This window comes from Opisthorchis viverrini (assembly GCF_000715545.1).
Source record: "Opisthorchis viverrini unplaced genomic scaffold opera_v5_4, whole genome shotgun sequence".
Classification (NCBI taxonomy): Eukaryota; Metazoa; Platyhelminthes; class Trematoda; order Opisthorchiida; family Opisthorchiidae; genus Opisthorchis; species Opisthorchis viverrini.
In genome coordinates this window covers 773,693-786,583 of record NW_008751660.1, presented here as the reverse complement: position 1 = coordinate 786,583, position 12,891 = coordinate 773,693, and the positions used below count along the sequence as shown (strand labels likewise).

The following is a 12,891-nucleotide window of genomic DNA, read 5'->3' as shown; positions in this document are numbered from 1 at the left end:
CCGTCGCCTCCGAGGAGACTTGATACTTACGTATGCCTGATTTGAACATGGTAAGAAGATTTCCAAGTTCGGAGCACAGTCCCTTAGTGGTTAATTTTTTTTCTCATTTCGAGTAGTTGCTGAGTGGAACAACCTTCGCCCGACGGTTGTCCACCTTCCGTCTAGTACCTAGTTCGAAGCACCATTATAAGCTTTCATATGCCCTGGGACCACTCCAGTTTCCGATCTACGTCAACGACCTTCCAGATAATCTTGCAAGTCCATGTCCAGGACGACTTGAAACCCTGGAGTTCGAATGTCATTGTCCCCCAAATGGATGTAGACGCTGTCAAGCAGGTGTCGTTGGACTGGCACCTTCTTCTGAATGAAAAAAGTGCGTCCATATGCCATTTGGAGGAGACTTAGCGAGTGCTTTTGTTATGCATGGTGAGCAAGGACCGGAAAACATCACGAGGATAGATGCCAAAAAGGATCTGGGTATCTGGGTCTCCTCAAACTTGTCCTTCTCAATGTATCATGAGAAACAAGCCCGAAAGGCATCCGCCTTTTTACGGATGATCCGACGCACTTTCTACCGTATCACTCGCATGGACTTCCAAATACTCTATGGGGCCTACGTCAGGCCGCTCTTGGAGTACGCCAACCAAGTTGTCTGCTCAGGACGCACGAAAGACGTCACCCTCATTGAGCACGTCCAGCGAGCCGCCACGAGAATGGTTGCCGGCCTCAAATCCGTGGACTGCGAAACGCGTCTCGCAATGCTTGATCTCTTTCCCCTGGAGTACCTTCGCCTCCGAGGGGACCTAATTCTTACTTATGCCCTGTTTGACCAAAGCTTGGCTAACAGGTTTTTCACCATTGATCCAGGAAACATGGCGGGGACATAGTAAGAAGATTTTAAAGCTCAGAGCGCACAAATTCATCAGGCAAAATTTTTTCTCATTTCGGGTAGTAGCTGCGTGGAATGACCTTCCTCTAATAGTTGACCGCAGTCCTTCTAGAACCCAGTCCAAAGCACTACTAGACATTTACTTAGGATGGGGTTTTGGGCCAATCGACTCTCGCGGAACGCTCGCACGTGTTTACCGGCGGAAGTTCCATTAAACCGGCTGGCTAAATCTGTATCACTGTCATACTGTCAACAAGTGATTGATGAATAAAATGACCTGTCAAATTTTACCTGCTAGCGCAAAACCAAATTTAAGAAACTTGTTAAAATTGTTGGTGGCATAAATTTGGGCCACAAAATCGTTCCTTAAGGAACGATGCAAATCAAGTCCTCTCGTAAGGTAAAATAATAAATAATCGCTCAGTTGTAATGCCCTTCCAGTGCCCAGCTGTAGTTCCACCTGAAGGAAGCACGAGAATTGATATACTTACAAACTGATTGGTTCCTTACAGTGGCATTTGACTTATAACGGATGGGTTCGAACCACGGACCTTCCGGTCAGTAAACTTGTGCTTCAATCACTGAGCCATCCCGATCACCATTGGAGATCCATCATCCCCCTGAACCCAGTGATCAACTTCCTTCGGGGAGTGGCGTCAGTTTAGTCGTGCGGATGGGGTTGGGGCTTTCACGCCTATCGTCTGCTCTTATTGACTGACTGATTGGATCGCAACCCCAGTAACAGCAAGTATGCTAACACGCAGGCCACTGGAGTGGCATTGGACATATCCAATGCACAAACACAGACGCGACGCAAATACCTGGATTGGTGGCGAAAGGTTTTTAACCCCATGTGTGCCACCAAGTTTCTGTTTTATTCCGATACCCAGCACGATATACGATTGTATCCTTCAGGAAGATCCAAGTGCTGTCCGAGCGCCAAGCTATAACCAGGTTCTTATCAGGATTTGTTTCCAAACTTGAGTCAAGACTGTTAAAACCAACAATTCGCAGTACATTTGATCTGTGTAGTCCAGTATGACGGAGACAGCGATCATTTCATATTCTGTGCAATCACTCATTAATGTCTCGGATAAAGAATTTCGTACAATATAGACATGCTGAGATACCACTCGACACCCAGAAGTTCATGTCCTCGTACTCCTGAGGCGCCGGACTCACATGAGGGAGCTAACATACGCAAGCCCTCTCCCGCTCTCATCAGTTTGAACCCGATTAATGTGGAAGCAGATCAAAAGTGGGTGGATAACTAGACTGACGAATGCCATGATCCCGTTCATTTTACTATAACCAACTAGCTTTCATCCTCACTGGACCTGTGACCCAATTTTTTTGAAGTTCATCAGATGAACGACCTCTAGATATGTTTACTTTTTTCGCCAGAAAAGGCTATAGACCAATACTTATGGAATCATCTACCCGTCCACCCAGCCGCAGTCCTATTGATGACACTGAACGTGGTAGTCGAAAGCAGCATCGAACAGTCCACAGCAAGGATTGTTGCATTATAATGTCACGCTTTTCTCTAAAAACCGACCTGTTCTTTGCTCATGTGTTTTCTGAAAGGTACCATCCGGTGGATATAATCATGTTTAAGTCTACTCATTCACGTGTCTATGAATTTAAGAACTCATTGGCACGCATGGTTATCCACAAATTCGAGCGTTATTCGGGTATCCTAAAAAACCGTTCAGCTGTAGCACCCTTTCGGTGCCCAGCTGCCGTGCCACACGAAGGAGGCACGAGGGCTAGGATACTGCCAAGTTGCGCAAGCCTAGACAAGGGAAGTCGAGAGGCAGAGGTCGGGTTCGAACGACGGACCTTCTTGTCAGTAAATTCGCGCTCCAACCACTTGGTCCAACTCGGGTATCCTAATCCAGGATCGCTTATGTTCGTCTCTAAAAAAACACACAAACTTCCTTGTGACCACCTACTGTAGTGATGCGTCAGAAATCACTATCATTTTGGTGTTCCAGACTTTAGTGTTGGTAAAATTCAGTCATGAAGAGACTGGTCCTTATCGTGTTTCGGCGACTCAGTAACCCATTGAGCTTTACTAGAGAATACCAGTTCACCATCCACATCTTTCCTACCAGGTTATTCAGTGGATAGAGGTCCAATAATCACGATATCTTAGTTCTCTATATTAGGTGTTGGAACAAATATGGCGCCTTGTTTCGCAAGATCTGGAACACGCAACTAGCCTCACACCGAGCACCACTTTTCGAGCAAGCGTTTGAGCCAATGACCTTGATTGAAGGCCCCCTGAATATAGTTGGGCGCCCTGGTGGCATCTCAGCCCACATACAGCCGTGAAGTTACAAATCAAATACCTTCACGCTTCATCGACCGTTTCATGATGAAACGGCGAGGTGGATAAGCGGAAATATGCAGCTCCTGTCGCCTCATCGTTCTTCATTGTGGTTTCAACTACCGTGTTCAACTTCACAATCACTTATGTATATGTCAGCTGTTGGCATGTCAACCAAGCACCCAGGAAATTGATAAATTGCACGCTGCTGCTCATATCTACCACTCCACACCCGTCACTCAAGCCTCGTTCTCCAGAGACAGATCAGCCAACGGACCGCCGTTATACTCTATTAACACACCTGCATCTCTTAAACTGGAATACAAATCAGAGCACAGTGTCCGAGCTTACGACACCCTCCCTGGATTGCGAACTTCGATTGATCTTGCAGCTACTGCAGAGGGTTACACCGGCTTTCGTGTAGCCCTCAGTTCGCGAGCTGAGGCTTCACTCCTCGACCGAATGCTTGTTAACAGCCGAACATTTGCTACCCGACTTGTGGCAGTCATCGTCCAACTGTAACGCCCTTCCGGTGCCTAGCTGCCGTGTCACCCAAAAGAAGCACGAGGGCTGGGATACTGCCAGGTTGCCCAAGCCTAGACAGGAAAAGTCGAGGGAGAAAGGTCGGACCTTCTTGTCAGTAAATTCGCGCCAACCACTTGAACCACCTTTCCCCCTTATGGTAGTTAAGCCCCAATGTGTATGTGTTGTCAACGATGTGATGATGATGTCCTGCTTTCCACTACGATAAGAACTCACATTGTTTGTAATACTTACCGTTTCTTGTTTGTCACTCTCTTTTATGCGCCAACGAAATATTGTTCTATTCATTGAAAGACACCTGCTAACAACTGACCACCTTATTCACCACGAAGATCCCGGATTCAGTCATAATAGCAGGGGAGTTTAATGCACAGGAGCACCAGATTTGTGCCACCTGACGTCTCTCTACAGCTTGGTAGTCCTGGATTCAAAGTGCCCCATCAGCTACCGATGTTGAGGTTAAGTCCTTGACCGCCAATTCTTTTGGAGCATACCCTTGCTTTGAGGGCGAGATGGCTCAGTGGTAAGGGCGTGAATTAACCGATCAAAAGTTCCGTGGTTCGAACCCGACCTCTGCCTCTCGACTTCCGCTGTCTAGGCTTGGGCAATCTGGCAGTATCCCAGCCCTCCTGCTTCCTGGCGTCATGGCAGTTAGGCACCGAAATCGCACTACAGCTGAATCATTTTTTCCACCCGTGTTTGTCGCCTGTTTTCGTTATATTTTCACGGCAAAATTAAGAAATGAACCCTCCGTCTAGCAATAGAAAAGTCTCGTGAACCACAAACAATACAATACAATCGGCTTTTTCGAGGGATATTGACCGTAACGGCAATAAGGTGACCATACCTATACGTGACGCAAGGAACCCTAGTTGTGGTCTTTCGCTTGCATGAAAAGCACTGAGCCTCAATGAGGTCACTATCGCTGTTTCATACAAGGCTCTCTATCCTGTTGGGCTCAGAGCACTATTCAGATAGATGACAGCTCGGCGAGAGGCCGTATTTACGGGGCGTTCTGGTAGGATTGTTAAGGTGGTAAGGTGTTTCCTTCAGGCAACCAGCATATTCATAGAGTCAACGATGCTGCCTTCATTCTAGGAAGCACGGTTTAAAAAGGACCGGCCCTAAAAGCCGCACACTGATCGTCCATCGATTGACCGTGACCACCGGCGCATTATTCAGTACAGTTGACATACTTTTAAAACCAGAGTCTGGTACTACACCTGTTCTGCATAGCCGCATTAAGTGTCAGACAGCTGTGCCTTACTCCCGGCGTCCTCAGGCCAGTTCTGTCCCCTAAACCGAAGTGAGTCACGCTACTGAATTATTGGCTGAGGGATGGGCCCCTTGGGAAAATTCCAACAACCGCTGTTTAGTGCTTTTAGATTTTTCAGCCGGAGACTCAAGGCACCTTGTCTGGGCAACCGGGAAGTTTCATTCGTTATTACAGCTCTTCGTTCACCGACTCATCCCCACGCACCCCTCACCAAAGCTCCTGATTCGTTTCGACGTCAGTCACCTAAGCGTTGCTTTGTATCTGAGCTTCTACCCAGTAAAATAGTTAAAAATAAATCTCCAATAACTTTAATGGGTCTGCTCCACACTACAGCTTTCAACGTACGCCAAATCGGGTAACAGACAGGTCTTGCTCAGACCTTGTTCTCTCCTTTGGTCGATGTTTGCTGTATCGCCGAAACACGCATACCAGTCCCCATTTCTGTAATACATCCCAAATCGCTCGGGGCGAATACATATTCCCCGCACCTTACATATCAGGTATCAGGTATCCTGATGCAGTAGCTGGTTATGGGAGCTGTGCTTAGCGCCATGGTTGAATGCGCCTTACCGAACCAGGTTGCAGTAAATAATCGTCTTTGTACTGTTGGGTTGACTGGATCAGTCAAAGTCATGCATCTGTACGTGGCGAACGGTGTTTTTTGTTGTTAACGTGCGCTCCGACGGGCAGCAACTCCGACGCTGAGAGGGGCAACTTCTATCGAGAGTTGTCAGCAAAAAGTGCATCAATTCGTGATGATATAAATGCTCAGGTCGGCCAACTAAGTCCTGACGAAGCGCGTCTTGGCGGCCGATTCAGTGTTGACACTCATCGCACGGATACTGGAGAACAATCTCTTCAGTTATATAACATTTTTTTCCAGCCAGTACAAGCTTTCAGCATAAGCGTTCACACTGCGTGACTTGGAGGCACTAACTGCGGACTCAGTTTGACCATGTGACAGTCAACTACCCATGGAGGGCTTCGATACAAGATTGTCATTTGGAGTACACCATTGGACTCCTGTCACGGCATTGTGAGGATGCGCGTATCTATTCGCTTTTCTTCAATTTGATACAAGACAATTCAGTTCACCACTTGCAAGACGTCTGTGTAGCTCATTAATATCGAGTTGAATTAGCTAAGAAGTTCCCAGAACTCCACGGGTACAGTGGTTGTAATGGTGGTTTGGCTGGCTGTTGGAGGAAGGTGGGAGAAGCCATGCTCACAGTTTTTGAAGCAGTCTACCCAAGGTCTGTCGCACACCAATGAACAATGGATCTCGTCACGATTAGCAGTTCTGATTGATGCCAGGAAAACTACACCTGCAAGAAACGAGTACGGTGGTGCTTACTGACCCTTTCAACCAAGCCAGCCGACTGGTCAGAGGAGGGTTGGTGTCAGTAAAACGATCTCCCAAAAAGCTGGGTCCTTATTCCATTCATAAAGACGTAGTTTTTAATATTTGGCTGAACACTTTGGAGAACAGTTCATTGGCACCTCACCAACTTACCCTCTGGATGGACCAAATCAACCCAATTGGCGTGTGGACATCAGTCCACCACCGTCAACGGAGTTCTAGTGTGTCATTTCCTTGCTCCAGTGCAATAAACTACCAGATCCGGAGGTTTGCATCCTATGCACCTCAAGGAAGGTTGTGAGTACTTCCTGGCTGTCCTGACCAGTTTACTCCAAAGTATCTGGAGTGAAGAGAGAATACCGACAGAGTGCGGTACCTCGACGATGGTTCCTACTTTTACAAAGGGTGCAAGAATGTCGTGCGAAAACCACGCGGGCATCGGACTGTTGGTCATACTTTCCAAGGTGCCCTCCGGTATTACCCTACGAGGGTTGATCTGTTATCAGGAAAATCAGATTTTTGGCCCGGGGTTGCATCGATAACATCTTTTTGACAAATGCTGGAACTGAACTGCTCCTTCCGATGGCCAACAATGGTCGTTCTTCTCGATCTCAGGTCTGTTTTTGACTCCGTTTGTCTTCAGAAACTGTGGCAGTGTCCGGCGATGAAGGATGTCCCTTCTGAACTTTTGTCTCTTACGGATTCTCTGTATGCCTCCTCCCGTGAACGCATGTGTCTGCGGCAAATCCTCTCCTGAGTTCGCCACATCCAAGGGTATCTTATGCCCCCCCCCCCCTCTTTAACTTCTCAATCGCTGTTCTGTCTGAGTTTTTTTTACCTGCCTCCGACACATGGGGGATTCAAATAATCTCGGGACTTTAGCTCGTGTATCTTAAGCACGCCCATGATATTGCACCCGCCTTGGATCAGATCCTTTGGAAATGCAAACTATTTTAAACAATTCAGGTACTTCTGCACGGTCTCGTATGCACCTGTAAGTTGCTGCTGCAAGTGTGGGTGGGATCAAACACAAACCTAATGCTTGCAGATGAATCATCTGATGTAATAGATAAGTTCGTCTACTCGGGCGGCTACAGAATCGCTGGCAGACCGATGAAAGACGAGACCATCCCTCGAGTGCTGTTCTGTCTGAGTTTTTTTTACCTGCCTCCGACACATGGGGGATTCAAATAATCTCGGGACTTTAGCTCGTGTATCTTAAGCACGCCCATGATATTGCACCCGCCTTGGATCAGATCCTTTGGAAATGCAAACTATTTTAAACAATTCAGGTACTTCTGCACGGTCTCGTATGCACCTGTAAGTTGCTGCTGCAAGTGTGGGTGGGATCAAACACAAACCTAATGCTTGCAGATGAATCATCTGATGTAATAGATAAGTTCGTCTACTCGGGCGGCTACAGAATCGCTGGCAGACCGATGAAAGACGAGACCATCCCTCGAGTTGGGATGGCTAGGGCATCGTTTGCTGGCCTCCTAATGGACAGGAAGACTGTTCAACTTATTTTTCCACGTGAAATTATCCAGAGCCACTAACACGAACCCACTCACGCGAGACCAAACACAAATTTCGCTTTTAGGAATACTTTATTCCATGCCAATGTTTCACATACTTTCACAAACTTTAAATGTACCCCAGAATGTTTAAGCTCGTACGAGTTTCGTCTCTTGTACGGACTTGAAGTTCACCATAACGCTGGTGGGCTTTGATGTGACACAATCTTTTCGCTTGGCTACCTCCCGTAATCCTGTGCTAGCTGCTTTATTTGCTCACTTTACCTTCCTGTATTCCCATACGTTCCAGCCATTTAAAAGTGGGCGCTCCAAAAGTTGTCCAATATATTTGTTGGATTATTAGCTGAAGCGGTGTTGAATGAAACTGGTCTCTTATATTCGTCTTTTGCGCCCGAAGCTAATGGGGGCAAAACATCAACACACATACGGCGTAGGTTGTGTGATCGTCACCTCATACTTTCAGGATGCTATTCATGAATTGAATTCAGCCGTAAATCGTGTAATTATCGATACCACTTCAAGCCCGAAGGCTCTGTACGAAGAACGATGTCAACGTTTATGGCCCTTTCTGACAGCAATAGGAGTGACGGTATGCTTCGTCCGATCACATTTTTCCAGTCGCATACAGAATCAGCACTTAAAGCACTTTCACATTATTCACGTAGCTGGTTCAAAAGGTAAAGGAAGCACTTGCGCAATTATGGAGTCTATTCTTCGCAGTTCCGGCTACCGAACAGGATTCCTGAGGTAACTGTCTTTTTGTTTAATGTTGCTTCGATTCATATTGGAGAAGCGCTTTTTGGCGTGTCGCATGTTTTTTCGTTCGCATTGACATGTAGGTTTCATTATGTGAGCATAGATTGATAGACGTCTGCTTTTGGTCCCCGCGTATCCAGTTTTCGTCACTCTCCTTGTCTATATTGTAACGGTCAAGGCAAACAGGGCCTGCCTACTCATTGGATAGAGCGAAAACTCGGAAACTGCAATCATGTGGCTGGTTTCGTGGGTACTGTCTGTTATCTAATCGATGATAATTTGATGCTCGATGCATGTGGGGGTTTTGCGGGAGGTGTATTGTTCAGTTTCACATCACTTTTGCTTTGAACAGTCATCCTCCTGCCCTGGCGCAATTACTCATGTGGATCCACACCAAAGGGGGGAGCACTGGACTCGAGTTTCACTCTTGTTAGAGCTCATCAGCAGTGCATATCCAATGGCCGTGCCGGGGTTTGAACTCCGGACACCTGACATGCAAGGCGAATGTGTTATTACTATTCGAAATTTTTAATGTCTTAGCAGAAGTAACTCACATGCGGTAGGCGAGCTAATAGCATTCGTGAATTCCTGACGAATTGACCACATGGTATGATTGCCATCAAGCTGAATTCTTCCAAGAACGCTTTTCATCTTGCTTTGTGCTTGGGTAGAAACTTCGTTCAAGAGTTCCAGGTTTCGATGTAGAAAAGAATCATAACGCATACGAATCGTTACTTGTCCGATTCGTGAATTGTGATCTTAAGAAGGAATACAACTGAGAACTAGTAGAATAGCCGGATTACATTTGTTGCAAGAGGTCAACTTTTCACTTGTCTTCGTCAATTACAAAAACGAAACGTTATAAATTATTAAGTGATAAAAACGTAACAAACATATAACACATAGACACAGTCAGAACAGAGGGTGCATCGGGCAACGTTAGTTTCAGGGAAGTCAGAGGGCCTGAGTCAGTAGCTCACGCGCACAGTTTTGGTGAATTTACTCCGAATGATATCGCTTAACAGGAGGCCAAAGTTGTAGCTTTTGTTTGAAAGCATCTGCCGGGTTGATAATCAATGGTCCTCAGTTTCACGTCAACGTTTGGTGTGCTGTTCTACTTCCCACCAACTTTTCGGGACAGTACTCAAAAGTCCTCTGAGGAAGGCGTCGATGCGTTCTACCGACACACCTGTCACCGTAACCACAAGTAAAGTGGTGGCTGACCTAAACGGTCAAATGCTCGTACAATTTCTGAGTCGTAGGCCGAATGATGATCCTTCCTGTAGTCATTGGCGATTACGTTTTGCTGCCTGGATGCATATGTTTTAAGTCAGATGTCAGTTCTTGTGTGGTACCGTCGGACACGTGATCACATTTAAGTACTAGGCGTGACGGTGTTCACTTTCGAGTTGTCCTGATTGCATCGGGATGAGGAGTAGGTTAGCCGTGTGTTGTAATGTTTTGAGTTAATCACTAATCAGAAGCGTTTATTTTAAAAATTCTTCGATTTTCGGTCTGGATTGTGCGAAATGATGTCTTCACCAGCCCTCGCTTACAACATTCCGAGAAGAGTATACTGCAGAGCAGGTACTTGCCGCCTCGGCTATTTTTACGGTTCTGAAATGTCAAGCAGACACCACGCCATCAACGCTTCTACGGGTCTCTTCTCGCAAAATACACTTGATGTGAATACTACTCCAACCATAAGAAAATAAACTGAGTTCTTGATCAGCAGTACATATCAAGCCAGCTTATCGGTTGAAAAAAGACACGGAAAATGTCTCATTTTTCACACTTTATAAAGAGGGTTCCGCCAAAGTTGGGCGTGATGGGCTGCGGTACTCTGAAACACAAAAACTGTCTTTGGTGCAGACTAAAATGAAGTTGTGGGGTATCAGAACAAAAATGTTCGAGGGATGCTGTGAGTGGTGATTCAATCGCAAAATAACCGACTGTCTCTCCCAGAGGAAATTCGGGATGTATAGAGACTGGATGAAGAAAACTTTCGTGAACTCACCAATTGTCTATCAAAATCCGAAGAAGCCTTTCGTAATGCGGGGAGTTAGAAAATCCCCAATGAGTGAGAATATCCACGGGCCATCCGGTGAGGTTTTAGTGGACTGAGTTGTGCACGTTGGCTGTCTGTGGAGCTCTGACCAACCTAATTTAGTTGTGTATTGGTCCTAATGGGGATGAACTGTTCTGTCTGAGTGTCATGTGGTCCAAATGTTTCAATTGTTGAAAGTCATTACGAAAAGTTTGAATACTGTCAGTGCAATTCGCCTTTCAGGATGGGCCCCCGCGCTGCAAGATCTGGCTGCTAGTCTTTCGATGGCGTTCTTATGATCAGTTCCCAACCAGAGTGTCTAAAGTGTGCCCGGGTGTCTAGGCATATCAGAATGATTGTGGTAGGCTAGTAATAAGCCCCTTTCCCGTTCACTCTTATTCTTTTCTCAATAGGGCTTTTAAATAAATCGTACGGCAGCCAAGCATCAGTGTTGAACAGTGATGCTGTACTGCTGCTGTTGCTGAAGTCAAGTGTCATATCACCTGTTCCCCAGTCAGAATATATATATAATTCCTATAGGGGAAACCGCGATCAGGCAGCTGTTTGTTGATGGGTCCCATTGAATTTCAGACAGTTGGCTTGGTTTTGTCGTCGCTAGAATAGATCGCTTTTGAATCTTCTGGAAATATCTGCTTCCCTGTTGGAAGGGGCAACGCATTACTGTTTGCCCTCGTTACTCACCAGATTTAATAATGTGTTATAGTATTTTTATCAGCTGAGCTATCTGTTCACCTCTAGCTCTCCGCATCTTGTGAATGTCGAGGAACGAATACGTATTGGTGGAAGACCTGTATCAAAGGAGCAGTTTGCCCAACTATTCTGGGACGTGCATGAATCAGTGAAGCAAGTTGCGGTTAGTTTGATTTTGACTTTCTCTTGTTTTCCTGGGACATATATAGAAGGTATGGTTGTCAGCTTAGGCGGCTAACTTACTGGCTGAGTTGTTCGCTGTGTCTGACAGTTTCGTTTCAGGCGTTTCATCAGTGCTATTTGGTACGTGTAGCTATTTGCATTTAGGTTGGGTCAATTCAGTTTGTATTAAACAAGTGTAGCATGATTCATCGAGCCCAGGTATGATTGAATAGTGCAGTTTTCAGCCGTAGATACACTGATGAGTGTTTGGGATATACTCGTGGTCAGTAGAAATAAATCCACTCAGAGCGAGGTCGCCATGCGTTATTTCAATTGTTCTCTCGGTACTTTGTCTGAGTCGGAGTCATAAATATTTATGATCCCCTCTGAGAGGAGCGTCCTAGTAGGGAGGTGGTCTCTCCTGGGGCCAGCCAACTTTGGGGACCATGCAAATTTTTCTGCGTATACCCGGATTTTCAATAGTAGCATTATGACACACCTAACTCTTGAAGCAATAGACTGACCACCTTGTAATCCTTTCCTCTGAAACAAAGACCCTTATAAAAACTTCTTTTATCAGCAAAAATCACCGTCATAGCATGTAAATTTTCACAATCGGAAGNTTCGTGTTGGAGGGTATCGTCGCGGGGCAACCGGGTAGAATGCCCTACAGCTCTCCATTGGACATATGAACCTGCAGCGCTATCAAAGTCCACCCATCCAAATGTTTTAATCAGTCTGATAAGGGAAGCAAAGCAGTTGGTGAGTTATTGGGAATACACAATCCGAGGTTTTGCGCTAGCTGCGTGAAACGATTTGAACACTGAATGAAAAGAGCGTAGGACTAATAATACGGGTTTTTAGCAACTGCAGTAAGCATTCAGTAAGACTCTTGATGTTCATGCGTATTTGGTTACATGGATAGTAGTAACGCCACCGAACATATTGCTGTTCATACGGAGGTTTCAAAAGGACGTACAGATTGTTGGTGTTTGAACAGTGTGACGATCATATACCGGCCTTATTTACCGCAATCCCTAGTTTAAATGTCTTGTTCTGTGAGAAAAAACGAAGTGGATACCTGAGGCTCTGGTGATATTCTGGTAGTACGTTCGGTGTCTATGAATATCTGAAAAAGTTGAATGCTGTAGATTACATGTTGCCAAAGTCGTCAGGATGATAATCGCTCTATACTACCGGAAAGACACCTGCTGCGTCTGAAAAGTGTGCTGACTGTAACGGAAAGTCTGCTACACTAATTTTCTTCTGATATATATATA

At 45.8% G+C, this 12,891-nt stretch overlaps 1 protein-coding gene across 1 annotated transcript in view; it reads left to right on the top strand.

Moving 5' to 3' along the window:
• Positions 1-246: 246 nt before the first annotated feature.
• T265_00411 (hypothetical protein) overlaps positions 247-12,891 on the top strand; it is a gene marked incomplete at both ends in the record, with an annotated part of 42,748 nt that continues 30,103 nt past the window's right edge. The window contains 3 exons of the mRNA XM_009164184.1: positions 247-373; positions 406-886; positions 11,498-11,612. Coding sequence (XP_009162448.1) covers positions 313-373; positions 406-886; positions 11,498-11,612 — 657 coding nt within the window. The remainder of the gene's footprint in view (positions 374-405; positions 887-11,497; positions 11,613-12,891) is intronic.